Here is a 26,187-nt window from a genome sequence, read left to right as displayed (position 1 = left end):
CAGTTAATCGTCAGATTATCGCTAAAACTAATCAAGTGTGTAATATGCTCACATACTCAAAAAGTCAGTAAATATACTTTAAACATACTCATTACACTGGGTTAAGTTACTCATTAGATTGAGTTATTCAAATTTACTCACTTGATGTGTCACTATAGTGTCAAATGAAATATACTCGACAAGATGAGTTTTCAAAGTACCTTCATTGAGTGAAAGTACTCATCAAAGTATGTCGCTATAGTGTCAAAATTATTTTGACATTTGAGTACGATTACTAACACATGCAAGTTTCTGTTTTTTGTGTGTAGGCTCATACAATTTGGTGTGTACGATACTAGCATGTATAAGGAAGCCTATTGATTTTGAGGTCAACAGTTCAAGGTCACAGTGACATTTTTTCATCTTACTCTTCTGCAGTCCTTTTAAACGCGATAACTGTAGTTTAACCATAGAGCTATTACAGCTCTATGGTTTAACTTAACCTAGGCTCATATAATTTGGTATATGATACTAGCATGGTCCCAGGAATATCGATTTTGAGGTCGAAAGGTCAAAGGTCGAGATCACAGTGACATGTTTTCATCTTACCCTTTTGCAGTCCTTGTAAACGCAATAACTTTGGTTTAACTTAACCGAGGCTCATATAATTTGGTGTGTATGTACGTGCATGGATCCCAGGAAGCCTATCGATTTTGAAGTCAAAAGGTCAAGATCACAGTGACATTTTTTCATCTTACCATTCTGAAGTCCTTGTAAACGCGATAACTTTAGTTTAACTTAACCTAGGCTCATATAATTTGGGTTGTATGATACTAGGATATATCATAGGAATTCTATTGATTTTGAGGTCAGAAGGTCAAAGGTGAAGTCGCCACCTTCTACATTTCCTGCTTGACCAATAACTCCGTTTCTCGCGTTACAGATGGGCGTATTTTGTGCTCGCCTTAGCGACACTCTTGTTAGCAAATTAAAATAAAACAGATACCTTTAAACATGTTGTAACAACTTTGCCAGGTAAGTATAACCGTTATTAGTCCAGTCAATCTAGCCAGAATAGGGGGGTAACCCACCACTAATTGCAACACGAGATATTCCACTGAAATTCTTTTGAGGAAGGTCCCCTAAACAACATACTAAAAGTCCCAAGAAATCCAAGCAGTGGAAATTTATGAAATTTGCATATTATGCAAATTAGCCATGAAAAATTAGAAAAAGAAGGGAAATAATCCACAGATTACAAATTAAATGTCCAAAACAATTTAATGTGAATGGAAATTTATGATAAATAAATGAATTCAATGTTTTTTAGTCAAAAGTGCAAAAAAAGTCTACCTCATTTGCATATTATGCAAATAAGCATCCTTATATGGAAAAAATGTCAAGATATTGATTTTTCTCATATAGACTGCTTGAAAACATTTCATTAATGTTGACATTAATATGCTACTATATCGCTAAGCATGAGAAATCATCCCAATGCCTGAAAATTAATTTGCATATTATGCAAATTAGCTATTTAAAAAATAGAAAATAAGGACAATAATCCAAAGATTACAAATTAAATGTCCACAGCAAGTAATTTGAACAAAAGTTCATGATGAATACATAAGTTAAATCTTTATTTAAAAAAGCTAGCAAATCTGCCTCATTTGCATAATATGCAAATAAGTATCCTTATATGGAAAATGTCAACAAATTTTGATTTTCATCACATTTACTGAAGTGAAAACATTTCAGTTTTTCAAATATGCTGCTATCAGTAAGCATTCAAATCTATCCTAATATGATTTATATTCAAGGAAAATACTGGAATATGTTCTTCGCTTCCTAAGCCGCGTTGTTAGTCTGAAAAGATGATGGGATTTGCAAGAACAAAGCACAGTATTTGAATTGGTGTGTAGTTTGTTAGAGCTGACAACCCTTTCTTATATGGATGGGAACAACTTAGACTTTCTTGAAATTTCACCGTATAAAGGGAGGCCAGGAAAAGCAAACTTATGGCAGGTAATATAAGATCTGATGAGGAGTCTCATTAGGACGTGTAGCAGAGATTCCGTCTGGCCTAGTAGCTTCAAGCAGGTTGTTTTCTTTAACAATTTCTTCAGTAGTCTGGCTACACCACATGGGTCAGGACTTGGTCCCAGGAATGGGTCCCATGACTTGTAGATCAGCGTCATCATCATCATGATCAGTGGTGAATACTAAGAATACAAATCTTTGCCTTCCTTTAATAATGTTATTCCAATGTAGTCATAGCAATTGATATTAAGAGCTCCCAACATGCTAATTGTTACAGCCTGGATCATTGTCAATCCGGTCAACAAAAGATGTATTATAGGCTTGTCTACAAACCCTCTTGTGGTCCTCTTTAATGCATTGTAGCAATTCTGAGCTTTACCTTACAGATGCTTTCCTAGCCTTTCTCTAAAACTCTTGACATCTTCCGACACAACTTATGTTCTTTGTCTCATTGAGGCAACTCGTGTCGGAAGAATATGGGTAACGGTGTGTTCTTGTTAAAGTCCTCTTGATTGGCATTCAATCTCCTATGCTCGACTTGTCGGATTTCAGTACAGAGAGTTGCATGATTGTCCAAAGTACATCTGCATGACACTATTAAAGTCAGCATTTCTCCAGAAGAACATCCTCAGTCGTACCATAAAAGATTCATTCTTCTGTATACCATCACAGTATACAGTACACATGAGTAACACGTTGAGGCAAATAAGTCCACTTGTTGGAAAGGCAATAATCTGGCTTAGTCCTCCGTCTGGTTTGTTCATTGTCTCACTGAGGAATTTCTGTTTGCCATAAATATCAGGAAATTAATATTATCATTTGCATACGATTTGCTTAGAAACTATAGCTATAATATTTGGATATGGCTGCCATCCTTAGGAGATTTATCAAAGAGGAAAGAACAAAAAAATGGATGCTTCATCCTGAAGCAGCTACTGGATTCAGCAATAACGTCTAATCACGATTCCATCATGGATTTATGAATGTCTTTCATGTCACCCGTGTAGGCAAATGCCCATTTTTACTCCTATTAACCATGCCCAGAGATCTTCAAGCAAGTACCAAGACAAGTGGTGTGCTACAAGGACCAAATATTCGAAGCTAATGGGCTTTTATTTGTACTGGGTGTGACATCTTGTGCTGATCACTTGGCAATCCAGGAGCTTGATAGCGTGGACTATACTCGCAAGAAACGCAAAGTCTCTACAAAGTCAAGAAGAGAGGAAGACTTGGACGGAAATAATGAAGCATTCAAGCAATGGGATCCATGTAGAATAGACTCATCATTGTACAGTATGAGTGGGGTAACTGCTCATGAAAAAAGTCAATATCAACCAAGCAAGAAGTGTAGGGAAGGTCATCATGGTTAATACACATAATCTACATGGAATTTTAGAGGAAAGTATCACGTATGTGTTTCCTTGAAAATGTATAACATGTCGGATGCTTATTGCATAATGTGTAAATTACACTTCAGATATTAAGCTGATAATTAATGTATTGTCCATTCTTAGTGATCACATCATATTGATTTAGACTGAAATTTTTCATAACTGTTTTTGTGAGAAAAATAAAAATTTCTGGATTTTTTCCGTATAAGGATGCTCATACATAATTATGCAAATGAGGTAGATTTATTTACGATTTTTATTTAAAAAATAGATAAATTTGTAAAACTTATCATGGGCATCAGATCAAATCATATTGTTTTCTGTACTTGATTTCCAATATTTGGATCATTTTCCTTATTTGGAATTTATTATGGCTAATTTGCATAAAATGTAAATTTTGTGATTTTCCTATATGCTTGTATATTTAAGAACTTTTAATATGGTGTTTAGGAAACCTTGCTGTACGGTATTGCCATATTCCAATTTCAATTGATAATCTAATTTTTTTGTGAGGGATGTATCACCAGTGTGTTTTCTTGAATATTTATAACATGTTATATACTTTTATTTGCATAATATGCAAATTACACTACAGACACTAAGCTGAATACAAATGTATTCAACGTCCTTAGTGATAGCAGCATGTAAATTTCAACATTAATGACATTTTCAAGCAGTTAATGAGAGAAAAATCACAATACCTTGACATTTTTCCATATAAGGATGCTTATTTGCATATTATGCAAATGAGGTAGATTTGTTTGCACGTTTGACAAAAAACATTGAATACATTTATTTATCATGGACACTCAATTTGTAATCTTTGGGCTATTTCCCTAATTTTGCTAACTTTTTATGGCTAATTTGCATAATATGCAAATTTCATAAATTTCCACTACTTGGATTTCTTGGGACTTTTAGTATGTTGTTTAGGGGACCTTCCTGGAAAGCATTGCAGTGGAATATCTTGTGTTGCAATTAGTGGTGGGTCAAACCCTATATTGACTGGACTATATATTTTGTGTGCTAGCTGGATCTGAGGACAAAACCGAATGGAAACAAAAGTTTATTTCAGACATCTCCAGCATTCTTTCACTCAGCTTTTATTATTTTAAATGGGAACACATTTCATACTTTATTTAGTACTTGTTTCTGCACACTTTTCCCAAGCTTGACAATGATTAACAAAAGAAAAAAATCAAGCATATTAAGCCATTTCATGTGAATCACAGCTCTGTATAAAGCAGATATCATCACGATGGTCTCGGTGTGTGGGGTGGGGAGGGGGCGCAATGGCGCTCTATGAAAAGTGTTGTGCAAGGAAACAGTTTTAAAAGGTGAAATATCTCTTCAAATCATTCTTCCTTTAAAGTCCATGTGTTCTTCTCTAATAATGTCTACTTTTATTCCAAATTCTGCGCAAATAATTTTCACGAACTTTTCAAACGTAGGTGCTGCTCAATCAAACAGAAATATTTTTCGACAATTACATGGTAATTTGCTTAAAGAGATCTCTAGCACTGTTTAAATGTGGAAAAAGCTTCAGGATATTGCAAATATGCTATAAAACAGTATATTTTTAAAGTGCTTTTTTATACGCACTGTATAAATGGTAGTTTATGTATGTTTATGTCTAAGAAGAGGTGTCCAATGTTAATAAGTGGCTAGTACGGTATAGGCCCGCCATACTCTTAGTAAAGAAGTAGTGACAACCGACGTCTTGACTCTTTATACGGAGCGTTGCAATGTCAGTGACTGTTCCATTGGGGGGGGGGGGGGGGGGCGGTAGGAGGATGCCCCTAATGATTTTGTTTTCAATTTAAAAAGAAAATAAATCACCTTAGGGTCCCCCCGCGATAAAGTGTCCTTGGCACCGCCCCTATGCAATTAATTAAATATAGGGTTTATTCAGGACAAGTGTAGGCCTACCATTTGTATTAATTGTGGGATATTTGTTGCAAAGCCTTATTTTTTGTAAAATTATATATTTTAGAATAACAACCTACAATGAGAGAAAGGGACACGTATAAATATTGACAAGATGGTGCTTTAATACTATGAAGTACGTGATTTTATTAATGTAGAACAAGTGAATAATAAAATTCTGGTTTTATGTAGTCTAATTGTATTGATGACAGTGTTAATATTTTGTCTACACAGCATTACTTCCATAGATTTTTATTTATACCATCAATTGCTAAATGACCTGACATAAAAAAAACATATTGCAAATAATAAAAACAACCTTAATAAACTAAAGAAGCATTGTGTACACGAATTCCTATTTTAGCTCTACATAAGGATTGTTTATAAATGCAATAAAGTGTACCATTATGATACGTCAAACATAAAACATAATGCAAGACCCTGTGTTGTGAAAATTATGTGACCCTGGCTTGGTGGTTTAATTTGGACATCCATTATCTCTACGGTTTGAAACCTTTAACCATGGGCCCTTGATAATGCCCACGAGGCCGGGAAGTATGTTATTGATAAGAATGTAATTATAAGCCAACATATCTAAGACTATTTCATGGAAGAAAAATATTGACCCTCGAAAAGACCAACTTTGGTCTCGAACACAATCATGGGGCCGAGGACAAAGCCTTTGATGTCTTGTCCTTGACTTTTGCATCGGATCTCTGAAGTTTTTGAACTCTTGCAATGCGGGCATGGCCTTGTCCTTGCCCTTAGATAGACATTCAACTCAGATTGTCCTGTTACCATTTAACTTTTTTTGGTGATGGCCAAATTATTTATTTACTTGCTAAATCTAAATATTTTGAAGTTTTAATAAACGAATGGGTAGCTTGTTCTTTAAAATATGTAATACACGATCAACAAGATCAAATATAGTTTGAAATTGTAGGCCAATTGAAGAAAAAATATGGACCCGACAGCCTGTTTGCAAAACCACTCTCAACATGAAAATTATTCGAAAATTTCACAATATAACTTCCGCATACACTTTTCAAATACCGTAACTAAATGTATCCGGTAGCTTCTCCAATGCCCACCATAATAATAAAATAAATCACACATCAGCGTTCGGCACGGGCACTAAATCGAACTATCAAATGTTAAAATTATGATGAAGAATCAATAAAAATGATACGAAGTTCCCTACAAAATCATTGCAGGTATGGACAGTTAAAAAGATAGTTCCATATATAGATTAATATCGTTTAACCTTGATAAAGCTTTAGACAGGTATTTAGGACAAACTAAGTGCTATGTTGACGATTAAACTTGAGCTTCACCGTTGTCATGGTCGTAAGTGGCCTGCATAAATGATGTCCCCCTGATACCATCTGCATTATCAACACTGTCCTCGCCGATCACTGGCTGCTCATCCGGCTGCCTACTACTGTAGGCGGTGATTGGCAGCTTCGCTGAGAATGATTTCCGAAGACGTATCATAAAGGCAATGATGATAACCGCAATAAGGAGAAGAAGAACGATGATGATACCGGCGATAAGACCAGGGTTTTCGCCAGAACTCCCCGACCTCGTGGATGTTCCATCACCACCTGTATTGGCTGAGGGAGGGATGATTAAAACCTTGTGTATTATATTTTTCATAATAAGATGCTATACTGTTAGAAAATTTCTACTTAACAAAACAAAAACAAAAATTCCTGCAGAAGAGTCTCGAGAATACCTGTAATCTTACCGCACTCTGTAATCTTACATGCATTTGTGTAAAATGACGGAAAATTGGTATTTGGTGTATGTAACCTTACAAATTTATTGTAATAAATCTGTTTCCCCTGTTTTCAAACAAACATGTTCTGTAAAATTGTATAAAAATTATAGAGAATCTTTCCTGTTATAACAATTTACAGAATGATTTGATTATTTCGTTCTGTAAAATCTGTGTTTTCTTTTTTATTTTTTCTTCTGTAAAATATTCTGTTTTTTCTAACAGTGTACAAATCACATGCAGGAATAAACCCACACAGAAACAAATGTCCAAAGATGGAAGATCGAATATTTCAGATAAGAGGAGGTATCAAAATAACCGTGACGACACGTGGATATTATACAGCATCTTTAACATATATGAAATGCAAAATGGTAAAATGTATAAAAGACTTTCTAAACCTCTGCTTTTTTAGCAAATTTAATTGCTTAGAAGGTCTATGGGGCTGGGGAGGGGGTTAATACATTTAATGATATATAGTATTTATACTTATTGATATTTATAACGTATTTATGATACTATATATCTTAATGATATATAGTATCATGTTTTATGATAAGCTCTATACAAATAATGTTAATTATTGTTACATGTATTTACTCAGCTGATGTTTCTTTAATAACTTTTATACGTATATGTGTAAATAATATATGAACACTTGCCTTGTACACACTCTCCCGATAGCGGAGTAAAATTTACATCATCGATGGCTACGATCCCATTAGATCCACCTTGAATGGTTGTCGAGAAGACTAACTACATGTTATGACAAATTAGACAAATTGAAATATAAATCAATATGAAATCGATACCTGAAATGTGAAGTTAAGGAATTCCATTTTCAGTTGCCAGCGTTTGTCCCTTTTTTACGGTTTGCTGCATTACTTTTAATTTTCTGTAATGCCCGCTATTTTTACTTTTATTTTATTTTTAAAAATTTATTTTAGAAGGGAGGCTGCACGTAATCATGGATCTTTAAAATAAAACCTACATGTACCAAGAAAATAATGATGCATTCGATTTGTTAAAAGGTCCCTATTTCTTATTGTACCTATGACGTTTATGTTAGGGATTTCATTGAAAGATGTAAGCATTCTCCGTTTATGGTTAGTATTAATAATATTAATAATAATAGCAGGGCCCGCTGGGAGAAAAGTTAAGTGGCTTCCCTGGGTAAATATACCTATATTATTATTATTATTATCTTCACCCTTATAATCATAAACTACTGTCAGTTGTATTGATTTGTACAATTTAATCTTCTAAATATTCTGATGTCTTTTTTTAATGCGATGTGAATTAAATGAATTACTAATATTATTGTTACTTTTATTATTATTATCACTTGCTGTATATTAACCATCATATATATATATTTTTTCTATATTCATCAGTGTGTGCATGATTTTGGATCATGACGTAAGCGAATACTGACCCTGAAAGATCCGGCCACCGAATCTAAAGGTACCTTCCACGCTTCAGTTACCCATTCGAAGGCTGTTGTAATCCCGCCAAAAGTCCCGATAGTACTACGCCGGCCATTGGTACCTTCTTGTACCGCTATGTTTAACTGCATCCCGTCGTCATTAAGAAGCAAAACTTTCGCTGTCAAGCAATGATCCCGAGCACGAAGCTCGTAGATATCAGAATACATGACCGGAGATATATTTCTTGCATTAGACATCGAGTACATGAATGACGTCGAAGCTGCAATAAACAATAAGACATGCATATGTCATCATGTAGTAAAAATAATTATACTAGCTCCTATCAGTAACCTTGTCACGCAGTATGATGACCTTGATTTAAACAAAGCAGCTGTTACACGTTTCTGTACATTCAAAAAATTACCGCAAGTACCGATTTGGATTTACCCAACCTGGTTTGTCTGCAGCACTGTACGGAATAATTTCTTGCCGTAATGAATGACATCGTGGCTGGAATTCTAACCCACAAACATTTCATTAAAAACACGAAGGAACATTAAATGATTTAGTGTTATGATTATGACTCTAATTTACATTAATTTAAATCATCAGATAATCAAAAAACAATACAAACTTTAATATAGGCTTATAATGGTAGTACATCTTTCTCGGGATATTCAGTTTTAAACCCACTGCTTTTTATAAATGAAGGGTATTCATCCATAATCAAAACAGTCATCGTCTTCGTAACAGGTTCCTTCTTCCAACATGCCTAGGAAACCCAAGTTCTACAACCGTTGCACGTTTCTTGAAATCACACCTCACTGGCATTCTCAGAGACAATGCCTCTTCAGGTATCCTCTTTTACATTTTCACAGGATTCCTTATTATAATTCATTAAAGAAACTTACTTATATTTTTCAGAGGTGATGTTTCGACAGCTAATCTGTCGTACCATTGCCAAGTAGGATAGGTGACATCATTTTCTGTACGTAGTGTGTATCCACAATATTCTAAACCTTGTTCGAACGTGCATCGACCTTCAGTGGGATATCCCTCACATGGCTGACGTAAGAATTTGATATCATCGACGGCAAGATCTCCCTTCAAGCTGTATCCTTTATACCCATCAAACCTAATCTGAAACAAAATTAGATGTTTTTAAACATCGCTAACAGATCGACTTTTTTCGGGGGAGGGGGAGTGGGATTTATCTCCTTAATAACCACTTACATGTAACAAAGCAAATGTTCTAAAATGAATTTGACTCGATATAAATTGTACCTCTCGTACCATTGTTGAGAAAGAATTGAGCGTACTTGAGATCACACACACACCTGTTTAGTCATATATTAGGTTAAAAAACCCTCATAGAATGAACACGAACGAGTGGGCGTTGCGTATACAGCAAAGTGGTGCATAACATATTGAATGTAATACCTCGAAATCGGAAAAGCCTGTTGATGAGGCGGGGATATCAATATTAACTGGTATCCAACGATCGCCTTTGTTACCAGTGACCCGGAACAATTCGACCAGAGAAGACAGTCCTTCCAATTTGAATATAATTCTGAGTGTACCGATGTCGCCCTCTCCAGTCGCATGGTAATAGAATCGAAGGCATATGTCCGTGTTCTGGCTGTTTAACGCAGGAGAGATGAGACTAGCGCGGTCTCCAGGGCGTTGAGGTAGTGAGGTCTCGATGTACATGTAATGGCCTATGCGATTTAAGAGTTTGGAATTGTTTTAGGGAAGACATTGTCATGACAGTATAATATAAACAAGATAACATGTTTCTAGGTATATTCCAAGTCTATGTCACCACATGCATGCATCCCCGGATATTTTGAAGTTGAATTAGAAAATGATAAAAAAAATCATATTCATTGTAAAATAAATATAACAAAGTGTATTTATATTTCTTGTATATGCGAGTATCAGGTTTTGTTTGAATAGAAGTATAAAATACTTCCGAATTGATATATCATAATCAATGTTCTTTGCATTAATCATACCGAGAAGAGTGTTTCATCAAATTTGTCGTCGGGTAAGTCGCCATTGATGTTGATTGGCTGAGAAGAACAGGTGTTTGCCCGTTACAAAGGGAACTATCCGAAAAATAGGCTTTGTCGAATAGATCATCCGACATGTTCCTCCTTGAAACACTCCCCTAACCTACCTTCTGGTGTTCCGAGTGTGTGGTCTGCATGTGGCCCAGTGTTAGTGCTTCCGGTTGAACTCTGGTGCCAGATCCAGTCAAAGGCGTCTGAAGATCGCTGGGTGTAGCCACACAGCGTTCCGTTCTGCTCAAAGTCACAATCGGCTCCCCATGGCAGTAGGGTCGGGGGAACTGATGAAGGGTTTGAAGAAGAAAGTAATTATCAATGGAAAAGAACCCCTAAGCAAAAGTTTAAAACATGTATACTGTAACTTCTGTTTCCATGGCGAATAATGAATAGTGTATTGCTTAAGCACTGTACATTAGCATTCTTTCGTGGGTGTATGTTGTTCCTGAAAAGGACTACCGGAAACTGGATCTTTCGAGAAGAGTGTTTATTGTCTAACCATTGTAAAATACTAATTGATGAACTACATTAGATGCATGTTTTATTTCATTTTTGACGTCTATACAAATTGAAAATATTCATATAGGCATTTTGTCATTTGCACTGAACTCCAAATGTTAAACTTTTATTTTGGTTATGTATTTCTGAATAAAACATTTTCATTCGACAACAGAGATTGGATTGTATTTGAATTGCTTTATTTTCCCTTCACGAAATACATACTGTACATGCAGTGACGAAACATTGCAAATTAAAATACATTATAAAGCATGTTAATCATAATAACAAATCCTAGCACGGTTCTTGCGTATGAATTATCCATGTTTATTTCATTTCTCGTCGAATTTCATGTTATCATGGCATATTCTATATAAAAATAAGCTACAATCATACCTTCCTCAGGGCACATTCCGGTAACTATTCGGATATCATCGATAGCAATTTTTCCCGATGATTTGAATCGACCGACATTTGCTTGAAACAGTACCTAAATCAATATTCATTTATAAAATACAACAACGATAAAGATAATTAGCACAGTCACATAAATCACAAGTTCGCTTCCTCAAAGGTGAAGGTCTGACTAAAAATGGCAGTTAAATTCTTTGTTGTGTGTACATTCTAACACATTTATACTGCATTGTTCAGACCACGCCCAGCTACAGCGAATTAATCAATGAACGAGATTACGCGATAAGTGTCATTTGCGCGTTGGTATTTAAGCAAGTTTTTTTTTCGAAACATCCCTAGATGCAATAACTTCAAAACATTAACTAACATCTCCATGGCATTGTGATTATCTGCAAAATAATTTCAGAATAAAAATAAATGAAGAATAGATAAACGGTTTCCACCAAAACAACATTGACAGATATGAAATTCTGCCAATGTTAGTTTATCTTGTTAATTGTTACTGATATGTGTATGCCCAATAGAATGGTCAACGCGAGTTGGTTGATTTTGACTAGCCCTTTTTAATAATGTATAAGAATTCCAAAATCAATATCATATATCGATTCGCGGGTCAATGTAAAATCAAAATGGTTCTAAAAATCAGAATTAGTATAACAATACATTATCTTACATGGAAGTGCTCATTTGATCTGGGTACGTTCATTCCGTAAAGTCGCCACTCATTGGCTATATTTCCGTAGATTGAGAACTGTGGATCTAGTGAGGTAGTTGCTCCCCATGGTCTGATGTAGATGTTTAGATAGTCCACGTTCGTCCCGTACATGAACGCATATAACTGAATGCAACGAGGGATGTTCGATGCCTGTAGAAAAGGAGAAACCAGTATGGCTCCGTCGTTCCTGTCAAGGCTTATGAAGAGTGATGGATCGAACGTCGCGTAGTAACCTGAAGGGGAATCGGATTAAGGCATCGTGGGTTTCATTACATCTCCTTATCACTGCCTCAACAAATTTTAATTACAAAATGGAATAGAAAAAATGTGTCACACCTATTTCCACCTCTCCAATGGCAGATGTGACACACCTTACTGTTAAAGTTGCTTTGCTCGATTAAAGCTCAAACTACCAGTAGTGATAGGCAATTGCACCAACAATATCCATCAATTGAATCATGAGGCTGTTGAATACAATTTAACTTTTCCGTTTATATGCCTTGTCGATTACTAGGTCATTGAGCTATCTAAGAACTTCCCACTGTGTCTGAGGCTACATTAATATCAGGAAGTGGACGAAAATGTAAATGTGCAGCCACAATATATTTACAAAACTTTTATAGTTTGATTTGAAAATTTCCAAAAGCAATACCTTCGCTTGTCCCAAGACTGTGGTCCACTTGTGGTCCCGTTTCAGAACTTGCAACATATTTTCCCTGCTCTCTTGCCCAGTCCGCCTGGTCGTTTTCATATTCCTGTTCGTACCCGCAGAAGCCAAGCTCAAAATCGCAATCCAGGGAGGTCACCGCCGTTGGCGATGTCGCCGGAAGTGGTGGAACAGTGCTTGCTGTAAATCAAACAAGCCATGTTGGAAACCAAAAGAAGGAAAAGGCAAGGGGGCATCATTAACGTGGTCAAGATGGCGTCGAATGGGGATCTTGAACGTAGCAGTTCTCGTCGCCAAGGATATATGCCAGGGGCAGAGCCTTGTCGATCATTGTCCACATATAATTGAAATTACGAGGCTAAGTTAGAAGAGTCGTTTTACCGCCCTTTCACACGGCAAAATAGTAATTTGAATGATGATTCCAGTGAAATATAAGGCAAATGACGAATATTTAGAACATTATTATAATCACGAACGCTAATCACAGTCACGATTACAATAGCAATCATCATTGCAATCATTAAATATTCACGTGTGAAAAGGCCCTTAGTTATTATGATAATGGATATAGCTCTTTAGTACAAAAGGCATAGCATCAATGAGATCTAACGCTAAACATACTATTTGCCAATAATAACATTAAATTCAAGGCATTTTCACACGTGAATCATAAATCATCATTGTAATGATGATTGATATTGCTATCGTGACTGTGATTAGCGTTCGTGATTCGAATCATGTTCTACTTTGGTTTCTCATGTGCTAAATATTCGTCATTAGTCGTATTCTTCACTGGAATCATCATTCAAATTACGATTTTTTATTACCGTGTGAAAGGGCGGTAAGACTTTCTAATCTGGTTTCACCTTGGTTTAATATATTATTATGACTTGTCTGTATATTGCTATTTGCTACCTTACATTTTCTTTTTGAGCGGAGGAGAGAGAGAGAAAGAGATGGAGGGAGAGAAAGAGAGAGAGAGAGAGGGGAGGGGGGGGGGGGTGGAAGGTGGCAGCCAGAGCGGAAAATGTCAAAAGAGTTAATAATATATCCATATTTTTTTCCTTTTCCAAGGGCCCGTATAATGAAATCGAAATAATACATATAATACAATGTTTTTGTTTTCAGATAGATATGAGTAGGTAAAGAGCGAAATACTTTATTCCACCCAACAACTCACGTATTGGGCACGCTGTGCCTTCGTAGAAAGTGATGTCATCAATAGCAACGTCATCACTAACGGCATCACCAGGGATGGCTTCAAACACAAGCTGTAGATAAATGATGTGAGTAATCATGAGAAAAAATCTTTAGACCAAGTTGTTTCGAGGAGGATGTTAAGGTAAGGTCACACAGGTTCGTATGAATGATGCGTTCGCACAAATCTCACCGTTCGTACGAATTCTGGAGTTCATGGACACTCGTAAATGGGCCATAGATTCTTACGGCCTTCTTACGAATTCCGTACGAATGCCGTTTAATTCCTACAAACATCTTACGAACTTATTGAGAAACGAAATGATTTTCAGTAATTTTATGGCCCTATAATTCGTACGTTTTTCGTAAGAATGCCTTGAGTTATTCTTTCGTCAGACTTACGGCGATCTCACGATTTCTGTTTTCGCAAGATATTCGCAAGTACAACTCACGGCACTCTCAAGTCATTCGTACTAATATTAAACGAATTTGTGTATATTTTGTCGGATTGTAAGGAATACGATATCGTGACTTGTGGAAAATTCTGTAACTGTTGAAAGTTTGATACTTTCAAGATGGCAGTAGTGCCAAGGAGACTACAACTGCAGCTGCATCTACAATTAGAGGAGGAAGAAGAAGATCGGGTAGTTGTATTAGCTGCTTTAGTTCAGATGAGAGAGGAGGAGCTAGAGAGAAGAAGGCGACGCTGGTGGGTGCTACCATGGATACTGAGGAGGCAACTCACTAAAGGTATTGAGGTCTTTGGCCAAGGTTTCCATTATATGTTTCTTGTACTTGGTGTTGGCATATCTCTCACCGACAAAAAGAACGAGCTTTTGTTCTGTGGTGGCATCAAAGTCATATTTCTCCTTTGATTTCCCGTTACCTCATCTTCCTTACCAGCACCCTGTCGTCTTGATGGTTCTTCTTCGTCTTCGTCATGTTCCAGCACCACCTCCTGGTCACTTCCAATGTCCATCAAGTTGTAGCTCTCCTTCTTTCGATCCTTCCTCATCTCTCATTTATTTCCTTCCCCATCGCCCGTTTCCCTTTGAATAATTTCCCATTTGGTCTCATATTTCTTCGACAGGACATGCTTCTTTATTGAACACCACAAGCAGAGTGATGATTGAACTAGGCGCGTTTGGCTTTATATCCACTAAAACTTCCCCCAAAGCCCTTACGAATCCCTTACGAACGCCTTACAAACCCCAAAAGTCATCCGTAAGAACACCGTACAAATATCTGTTCGTAACCGTAAGAACACTCTACGAACAACTTCAGGCCTTCTTACGATCATCGTAAGAATTGAAGGTTGCTAGAATTGTCTATTAACCCCTTTAGCGGTCCTAACGATGTTCATACGACGTTCGTACGGCCGCCATACGAAGGGAGGGTTTCTTACGAAGTTAAAAAATATCTTGGACAAGACCATCGACCACACTGCAAACTTACGAACGGTCTGCGAACGCTGGTTTCGTACGGTCATCTTGAGAATATCTTACGAAATGGTCTAAAAATCGTTCATGCCGGCGGCGTTCGTAGCAGCTCGTAATGGCATTTGTGACCAAGCCTTAAGTTATTTTCTTATTTCATTCTAAAATGTTAACGGAAAAGTTGATGCAACAGCCTACCCTATAGTTATCTGTATTGGCTGGAATATTAAACGTCGCACGATGCCAGTAGTTTCTTTGGTTCCCCGTTATCGACCATGCGGGTGAATTCGGTAGCACCACCCCCTCCAGATTGACGTACACGTTGAGCGTCTCAGTATCCCTGCCGTAAACGTGGTACCAAAACTCGACGCATGAAGATGCACTTTGGCGCTCCGCGACGGGAGACAAAAGGCGGGCTCGATCTGCTGATGTTGACAACGTTGTGCTGGATACATACATGAAGTATCCTAAAGAGACAAACGTTTAAACATCTGTAGCAGCAGGATTTTATTTTAGGTTCTTATTAATGATGGTGTACGTGTACTAGAAATTCTTAGAAAATCATATTTTCTAATTCATTATTTATATTGTATTACCATCGTCTTTATAATTAATTTTTAATCAATCATTGTGGCTTTTATTTTCATTCACATCATTAATATTATATTTTTGTTTTGTTTTGATACTATAGTGCACTTTATTTATCATTTTCCCTAACAAACCATTTCCAATAAAGTTATTGAAATAATGTTGTAGTTATGAACATTAATTATGATTGTTACAGTGGTCATTATCACGACCACCATCATTAATATTCTATCATACGTAAATGACTAATCCATCACAAAATATACAAGGGGTGCCTTAGCAATGAAAAGTTGTCTGATGAATAAGAGTAAAATTCAAGCGAGATATAATCATACTTGATTTCAATGTAAGGCCTAATATTCGAGCGCGTTGACAATGTGAAACACATCTTCACACAGTTCACTATGCGAACACACACTGAACCCTCCTACACTGTATAGAAGTGTCCACAGGCTTAAATTACTTTAACACTGTTAAATTGAGCGTTTCAACACACTCTAAAAAAGGGTTTACCGAATATTGGGTAAAATTAGAAAATGCATGTTGGTTGGGTAAAAAAGATACCAAATATTTTCTAAATTCTACCCAATGTTACGTTGAAAGTTACATTTTAAACATGCATTTTGCCCAATATGGGGTTAAAAACAAATCCCCAATAAACATGCATGTCCCCTTTCTACCCAATATTGGGTAAAATTTTACTCAGTATTTTTAGAGTGCATAGTAAATCTCATTTACACATAGTCCACTATGTGAACGCACTGATGTAGACCTGTACATAATATTGAGGATATATTTAACACATATGCCATAGACGATAGACCTACATGCATATAACTTTATTCTATTTACCTAGTTCATTGCCGATCGTATGGTCTGTAGTCGGCCCTGTACTTCCCGGTGATGCACGATTTGTCCATTCCCAGGATATAGTGCTAGTCGGATCCAGACTGTAAGAGCACATCCCTTCTTCTTCGAAATCACAATATATATTTCTTTCATTTCCGATGTTATCTAAGAAAATAATAGAATGAAGAAGGGATTATTAAAACATTTTGCACATTCAAACTTATAATGATACTAAATTAAAGATCTCTTAGTTTGTTAACTTTTCTATAAATATATATCTGCAGGTCGTTCACTGTTAGTTCCAATTAAGTTAAATCAACATCCTCAATTACAACAGTTCAAAAATGCATTACTAATAATGACTAAGTTTTCACACAAAAAAATCCTCACGTAGGCGCGAAAAGATCCTTGTATAAATTTCGCATTGTTATTGGTCTGTCAAGAAAGGTCGATAAAGTGTAGCATGGGTGCATGCATGAAATACTTACGAAATCCAGGGCAGCCATAATTAGTAATATCGATGTCGTCAATTGCAATGTCGCTAAAACTAGTCAAGCCACGCGTTGCTTCGAACACAACCTGTCGAGGTCAATGATAATTACATATAATGCATATCCAGGAGTTCATGATGGGTAGGACAGAGACATCAGAGTAAAGATAAAAAGCAAAAGACTTGGCAATTTTATAGCACATTGTTGTATAAGATTTATAGTTAAAAACCCTGAAAATTTCCACGAACAAAGAAACTATTCAGTGAATTGTCATTAAATATGAATACATGTATATTTTGGTAGCTTGAACAGGACATTTGTAGAATACAGTCAGACCCCCAAAAATATATTTATTTTTTTATAGAATATTTCTGAATTAGAAAAAAACCCTCAAAATCTACTTCATTTTACTTTAGACAAATTAAGGAAAATAATAAACGTTACATATAACATGATACATAACTGTTTTCCTGAAGCTTAAGTAGGCATAAATAGGACGTCACAAAGCCAGGAATATTTTCCCTAAATTGAGTTCTTAGTATATACTGCGTTGGTCAACCGAGTAGCTACTAATACTGTTTTCAGTAACTCGTGATTTTTTTTTTTTTTTTTTTTTTTTTGGGGGGGGGTCCGCACTAGGCCCTCGCTAAAAATACTAGTAGTCCCCACAACACAATAAAAACTGCGTTCAGAAACCATAGCCCAGCCGCGCTTCTTTTAAGATCACCCATAAAAAAACTCGGGTACGTGGGCCTTGCACTGGTCTGGTGCAGATAATAGCAGCACCAACGTAGCCCGGGCCTTGCGCGGGTTATTTTAGCCCACACGATTCATAGGCATAAACTCAAAATTTTACGACTTACCCCCGGAACGGTGCGGATCAGCGAGTTACTGAAAGCGGTATCATTTGACTGACACAGGAGCTCAATCATTATGATTAAAGAAAATCCAACAAATTTAAAGAGACGATTCGGTACTTAAACACCATACTACAAAATGATCAACCGTACAATTATTCATCATCTTAAAAAAATCGAAATAATTCGTTAAGATGGTAAAAATATTAATCTCACGTAAAAATCTTCGGGCGTGTTCAGCTTCACTTCTGCCGCTTTCCAGTATTCCCCTTTCTCTCCTGCTATCCCCCAGATTGGTTGACCGAGGTTTAAGGAACTTTCATTGCGCAGGTAAACATTAAGTTCACCAACTGCGCTACCATGCATGTAGTACCAGAACACCACACAAAATCCCTCGCGGTCATTGGCCTGAACACCACGCATTGTAGGTGAGATGATGCGCGCCCTCTGGGCTATGACGTTATCAGTTCCTTCTATGTAAACGTAGTGCCCTTGATTATAATTGAATATATAATATGGAAGAACGAATTTATTTTCATCAAGTACCCTGCATGATCTGTTGAAAAACTTGAAAATGCGGAGAGGTGGTGGGTCATTACCATGCAAAGCTCAGTAACCGATTTAAATAGGGGATGATGGGGTTTTGTTTAGAGGATTGTGATCTCAGGAAAAAGAAAATGACAAGCAAAATAATAGTAATAATAATAACAGCAATAATAATAATGGGTTTTTTAATGTAAATCGTTCCCAAATCTCCTTCATTTAGGATGAATAACCCTTTTTTGGCCTATCAACCTGATTTCCAGGGGAAGCTGCCTATGGGAAATAAAATACGCAGCACCCCCTGAAATATCTTGTGGGTGCTTTACCCCCCCCACTTCCCAGGGCCATGTGGCCATGCAAAAATCGCAATAAGATGATGAGGAAAAAAAATCGACACTCCTTGCCCAAAAGCGTCACAATAAGAATAATGGTACAGCTAAGTTTGACCATTTCGGGTAGATGTAAATTGAAATGAAAGCAAAACTTTGATAACAAGGAGTGAATTTAATTTTTTTTTGTTCTCTCAGTCATTATTTGTAGGATTGTTATAATTGTTATCTTCATCGTAAAGGGGCCATCGAACCCTGTACAAAATCATAAAATGTATCATCTGGTTGTGACTTTTTGCATGATCACCCCCCCTACATACTTTCGGCTCAGCCCCGACATTCAAAATCGTTCAGTGGCCCTTGCGTCATAATTGTTTATTATCTGGAACCCCCTTTATTTAAAAGTTACAAAGATTAGCAAGGTAGCAAGGCTCAAGGTTCCAATGGTACTTTACTATTGCAAAGCTGCCATTTCCTGTTTACTTTAATGAAACAGGTCCCAGAATTTAAGCAAACCTGATGTATTTCCATAGGTATGATCTTCATTGGGTCCTGTAGCAACCGTTGGTGTTCTACCCTGAATCAATAGGAAATCAAAGTCATCTGTCTGGTCTTGCGCAAAACCACACAATTCATTCTCGTCGTTTTCGAAGTCACAATTCAAATTTTCTGTGAAAATTTCAGAAAAACACTATGTAAGTTCATATAAAGAGCTTAATAAAAAAAAGCGTGTGATTTGGGAATATTGCTTAAAGTTGACAAAAATGGATTACAAAATATGTTTTATTCCAAAGATGAGTTTATCCCCGACAGCTTTATTTGAAATAAAGAACTCTCCACATTAGTAATTTCGAAATTGTTAAGTAAGCCTTTACCTTATGCTATGGATTCAGATCTGTGGCTACGAGTTTACATCATAAATGCAAAATTTACTACTTTTATTTATTTTTTCATCTCCTTTTGGAATAAAACTCCTCATATAATTATATTAAATAATATCAATTGGAAATATAAAGAAGAGAATAAAAAATTGAAGAAACACATATAAAAGTACAACATTTCATTTTATGCAGTGAGAACAGACACCCTCAAAACATACGTGTGTATTCAGTTGGATATGCAGATACCTACATGTACATGTACGTGCAACTTTAGGTTTTCCGAACGAAATGAGAATGAATGCTTGATCTTTTAGAAATAATATTTTAACATTGCCTTACCAAGTGGACATGCTCCATCAACAATATTGACGTCATCAATTGCAATGTCGGATAGTATGCCAGAACCAGTGATTGCTTCGAAGATAACCTGGGTTAGAACAGACAGTTGTAACGGGAGTTTGTTGAGGTTCTGATACATTAAAGTTAAAAGGAATACCGCAATCAACAAAAACAAGAATTGCAATAACAAACTGCGCGCACACACAGTTGCATATTGGATTAAGTATTTAGATGATTTCAAGGTAAGTTTTGTGGAAGGTGGGGGGCGAACCAACTATCTAATTTCATATCACTTACTAATTTTGATGCAATAGATTTTGTTACCCTCATTCAAATATTAATATTATAGCGCATCGGAGTAAGGCGCATCAACAAGCTGACTGTGTGCACCTATAGATTCATGAATCAAAGCGCGTCACATAAGAATGAACACGATAAACTGCTTTCATACGCTATACGTGGGGCAAATAATCTTGTTATGAATATCCGAAAAAAATGAGTTGCTGGACAAAGGCAGTTACACAACTCATGCATATATTCTTGTCATGTGATTGGCTGAAATCCATTAAATATTTGATCCATTTTGTGTTACATGCAAAGTCATTTTCCATTGCGTGGGAATCGTGCAGATTTGTTTTAATTTTTCTATTGCAAGGTTGAGACCGCAGCTCAGTGTCTACTACTGATCATATGACACCTAGATAGATCCTTTCATTTGATTGGTTGTTTGATATCGATCATTCAACCCATTTACAATGACGTCATCAACCGTGCAATTTTGGATCCATTTATCGTGCTGTTTTGGATCATTCGATTTTGTCCATTGCACGCGCGCACCGAGACAGCAGGCACCGCAAAACCACTCGTGTTTGAAGATCGCACGTTGTATGTACGCTATAACCAGCAGACCGAGCTCGCACTGCATGACCATATTTTGAATCGAAATTCATAAATTTCATATGAAAAGAATCAATTTTTAGGTGTCATATAAACCAAATAATGAATGTTCTTTTCATCCGCGCAATTGACAGAATACTTCATTCGATCATGAAAGATGAAATGAATGATCCATTCAACTCGGCTACGCATCGTTGAATGGACCATTTTATCTTTCACCTCATGAAGACTTCATACTTCATACTTAGTATCCTGTCCATTGCAGTCATGAACATTCATTATTTATATACTATATGCATAGAGCTAATAGCTCCATGCTATATGTGTGTACGTATTATGTTGTATGTGTGTGTTTGCGCGCATCGAAGTAAGCGTATTAACAAGGCTGACTGTGCATAGATTATTGATTCAAAGATCGTCGCAAAAAATGAAAATAATTAAATGCTTGCTTACATGCGGACAAATAATCATGTTATCATAGAAAATTAGTTGCTTAACAAAGGCAAAAATATTTTAGTTCTATTTGCTTCTTTTCTTGTATTTTGTCAAATAACACGATTTAGAAGAGTCGTATAAACCAAAATGATGCGTGTCTTCATTCGTCCATTATGCGACCTATCCACTCTCGTTGAGACTGCGTTCAACCCATTGCATTCAGCCTAACTGCATCGTGCAATAGATTGAACAGAGCCTCAACTCAAATGAGAATAAATCGCATTATGAACTCAATGACATGTACATGCTTTATTTCAAACAATTAACAAAAAATCATCAGACCAACCAAACATACGTAAAATGAAATGTATCATTCTAAATTTCTGAATATTATGGCAATATGACAAAGAAGTCATTTTGCTTGTTCTGCAAACAGGTACGTCACAGTCACTGTATTTGTAAGTCAATATTTAAGTACAATTCAAATTTTCTAACATTGTTGTTATGCTAATTTGGTATAACCAAAGGTCGATAAAGCACTATGAATCTATTCAATTTTCGTCTGAAAACGGATCTTGTAATTTCACATTACTTAGGGGATATTCTCATTCATCAGTGTCGTCTGTCGTTTGTTATGAAAAAAATATGGATAGTAGAGATGTTTGACTAGAATGGACCTTTAAACTTTAATCATGTTAAGTCGCACTCACTCTTCATGATCAGGTCTGGAAAGAAATTATATCATTTTTAAAGAACATTCTAACTTATATAATCTTAATTATCAAAGTGCCAAATTAGTGATGTGAATAATGAAAATTGCAGTTTGAGCCTCCCTGTGTTGTAGGAATAAAAGCAAAAACGATTAAAAATCGTAAATACGTCATTATTGACTGCGACCTGAAGCCGATTTGAACTTTGTTCCGTAGAATGATAATTTAAGCATTCCTAACATTATCCAACCGTCTGGGAACATTCATAAAATCACGTAAAATGTATAACGCGTCTTGTGAAAACAGGTCGTATCAGTGAGCGTAGACCCATCTCTATTTAACCTTGCTATGCTGCTATGCGGTATAATATGCATTCTTCGAAAGCATGAACGATACATCAATTAGCCAAAATAGAGAAAACATTCTTCTTTTTCATACAAGATTTGGCCTTAAGTTAATGGCAATTCAAAAGTTGTAAAATTTACTTATTTAAAATGGCTTCACAACCATAAATTTACCTGAGCAAAACCGGGTGAAGGTTCCAAGGTGGCCAGACCTCTGAACCATTGTCTGCCTTGGTTACCTGACCGACTCCATACTGGATTTGAGGAAATTACGTCAGTGTATACTCTGGAATAAAGGATGGAGATGCAAGATATATCTAACAAGTATTTTCATGTGCAAGAAATTTTTGTTGATATGGAATCACTTTTCAGGAGAATAAACGCATGAAAAATGGATACAAAAGTCTGTGAACAATGATGATAAACGATGCAAATCAAGTTCTAGAAAAATATGAAGATAAAACTCGTATAACCTTTAGCGTAATCTACATGTATATGAATATTTATGTAAGCATACCTTACGTACGCTTACCCCCAAGGAAAGGTGCGTCATGGGTGGGTCAATTATAACATCAAATTACGGTACTCAAATTGGTGCGTGACAACGTAGATCGTGGTGTGCGTCAATGTCAGTCACTTTACCTTGGGTGAGTCAATATCTATGGATCTGAGATAAATGTTTTTTTTTCTTTTCTGTAGCAAATCAAACACTGAGTATGATTTTTCCTTAATTACTAGTAAAGGTTTCTTCAAAACAAGAAATAGTAATGATGTTTATTAATGACAATGACAAAGACGATGGTGATAATGATATTAATAATGGTAGTTATAACAATGAAGACGATATAATGATATTTATAACAATTATAACAATACCATAATGATTGAAATACAGTGATATGAATTATAATTATAAAAATGATAATATATATGACATTATCAATACAAATAATTGAAATGATGATAACAATGGCCATGACAATAACAATGGGTGATATGTACACCTACCGAAGAGAACCCATATGTTCTCCATGCATGTAGTAATAAAACTGGAGACAGCTGGTCTGCATAACTGGTATAGGTTGACCGATCAGTCGAGAAACTAAGCCAGGCGTTTGAGGTAAACCAGCATTGGTGTAGACATAGTATCCTTGTAATAATAAATTTACAATATATTTTGGATAATACATGACATAACATTAACCTAGCAAAACTAGTAAGCACAAAGCAACATCTAAACAAAACATCACTGCAAGACTTATGCAATGACACCGCTTCTATGAATTTATACGTATACGCCCTAGAAATGTTATTAATATCAATATATTATTATTATACAACCCTTTCAATGACTACTAAACCATTTGGTCTATTTTCCATTTAACCCATTAATAACCTTTTCCTAATGAAAAAAAAATGTTATAGGCCTACTCATATCGTCTAATATCCGATTGGTCTATTTCTGATTAGATTTTTTTTTACCAACCATTTTATTTTTAGTGCAACTTAATAAGCGGACAAAGTGGAAATTTGGACAGTTGAGTAAAAGGAAATTCTAATACTTTGGTACCATACTAAACGTAGTGTGGACAAAGCGACAATGGGCTGGACCAAAAGGGTCCAGCCCAGGTAATTAGACTATCTAAAAAACGGTAGACCAAATAATTGCAGACCAAGATAATGTGACTATGAAGGCTGTTCCAACCTCTGCCCAAGACACACCTTGTGATGTTCCGTGTGTATGATCTGCATCTGGCCCAGTGTCATCCATGGAAGATGCACCATTAATCCTAATCCAATCTAAATCATCCGTAGCATCCTGTGTGTAGTTGCATAGGTCGACATCAAAGCTACACGGTGCTCCTTCACCTAAACTCAAATATGTTGAAATTCACATAAAGCTTTATCCTCTCATTTTAAGGAGAAAAAAAATCAAACCTACAAGTGGTATCATGTGCAGTAAAAAATACGCGCATGAATAGGCACCTTAAAGTTGAATATGATACCACCATCCCTAAAAAAAAACCTGAGAAAGAAGTGAAATCCATCCATATTTTCATGTTTCTGCACTTTCGAAAATATACTTCCCAACATATACTATTTAATGCGTTGTCCTGATCCTCCAAAGCAAAGGCATATGAGAACAAAACCTAGGTGGAAAAGTTTGGCCTTTTAAATCATGCGTAATTCCTAGTGTATATGTAATGATCTTGTCGTGTATCTTATATGTCGTGGACTTGCTCTTAATCAGAATTCAAATAAAGACCACAAGTAATTATCACTATTAAAACAATTATTATTTACTAGAAACCAGTAAAAAAGTGTTTATTTGTTGGGATTCCGGTGAAAATTTTCGAAATATATATGCACTCTCCTAAGATTTTGATTTTTGTACTGCAAGTTCGTCTCTTCTGGATTTATCAGCCTTGAATTCATAGCTTGACCGTCATATTATGTTTACACATCCGTCTATTTACATATATCTTTCATTCGAAAAGCAGTGGTCTCAAATATGAATATATGAGGAGGTCCAAGCAAAATCAAACCCACAAGTGCATAATTTAGATACTATTCATAACAATTGCAGACCGATCTGGAATAAACGCAGATTATTACAAAATGCACGATATGACATACTCACCAACGCGGTAAATAACAGAAAGACCAATAAATATAAAAAGAAACGTCAATGCCATCTTTGTGGGCTGAACTCGATTAACTGCGATATTAATTTTCACCATCCATGCTTTTTTGTATACCATGATGCCAATTGCCAATGTGTTCTGGTTCCGGTCGATCAACTACACATAAACATGGTTTAGTCGAGAAGGCTTTGACCGTGCGAAAGAGTTATATTCAAGCCACGTGACGCTAAGAACAGGTAGACAATGATCATGCTGAGTCCTAACACTTACCGCACCCAATTCCATTCAAATACAGTTCCCAGCGTTTTATCTTTTAGATCTCCTTTCCTTATACTTAGCCCAATGCAAGGATTGCTTATCGATAAAAGGTGCCCTTGAGCTAAAAATATTAATCTTTGTTTCTCCTAAAAGATGAATGAATGTACACAACAATGCTATTTCAAAGACGAAATTGACCTTTATAAATACAACAGGTTAGATATTAGAAAGCTTGAACGAAATCGGAAGGGGGGGGGGGGGGGGGGTCACGATTTGTATTGTAGGCATACCGTAAACGAAATTTGAGGGACTCTCTTCTAGGAGCCAATTTCCCCCAAAAGGGTTGTAATAACAAATGTACAAATAGCATCATAGTAATTGTTCTCGCAATAGAAAGATGCAATTTTGATGTTTCAGTCATTTTGAGTGGTGCAGTATACCATAAATCACAATGAGTCTACTAATTTGCAATTTAATAAAACTTATTA

The 26,187-nt window shown here is 36.1% G+C and overlaps 1 protein-coding gene across 1 annotated transcript; it reads right to left on the bottom strand.

Annotated features, from left to right (window-relative positions):
• Positions 1-5,455: 5,455 nt before the first annotated feature.
• On the bottom strand, positions 5,456-25,763 carry LOC129262361 (MAM and LDL-receptor class A domain-containing protein 1-like). The gene is made up of 20 exons (XM_064099896.1): positions 25,438-25,763; positions 24,519-24,665; positions 23,805-23,946; positions 22,971-23,082; positions 20,411-20,498; positions 19,707-19,859; positions 18,535-18,809; positions 17,459-17,549; positions 16,974-17,135; positions 15,732-16,000; positions 14,081-14,171; positions 12,886-13,080; positions 12,192-12,466; positions 11,501-11,594; positions 10,720-10,890; positions 9,981-10,258; positions 9,452-9,680; positions 8,549-8,820; positions 7,776-7,869; positions 5,456-6,949 (listed from the first exon to the last, which is right to left on the bottom strand). Exons 1-20 carry the CDS (start codon positions 25,556-25,558, stop codon positions 6,654-6,656), a joined length of 3,555 nt encoding a protein of 1,184 aa, XP_063955966.1. The 5' UTR covers positions 25,559-25,763; the 3' UTR covers positions 5,456-6,653.
• Positions 25,764-26,187: the final 424 nt, after the last annotated feature.

The sequence above is a fragment of the Lytechinus pictus genome, chromosome 5 (genome assembly GCF_037042905.1).
Source record: "Lytechinus pictus isolate F3 Inbred chromosome 5, Lp3.0, whole genome shotgun sequence".
Classification (NCBI taxonomy): Eukaryota; Metazoa; Echinodermata; class Echinoidea; order Temnopleuroida; family Toxopneustidae; genus Lytechinus; species Lytechinus pictus.
This window is presented reverse-complemented; position numbering and strand designations above follow the sequence as displayed.

Coding starts and splice junctions, on each gene's coding strand:
- LOC129262361 (XM_064099896.1), bottom strand. CDS start 25,558: ATGGTATACAAAAAAGCATGGATGGTGAAAATTAATATCGCAGTTAAT. Junction 10,259..10,719: donor CACACTCGGAACACCAGAAG/GTAGGTTAGGGG, acceptor TAAATCGCATAG/GCCATTACATGTACATCGAG. Junction 9,681..9,980: donor CAGGCTTTTCCGATTTCGAG/GTATTACATTCA, acceptor ATTTTGTTTCAG/ATTAGGTTTGATGGGTATAA.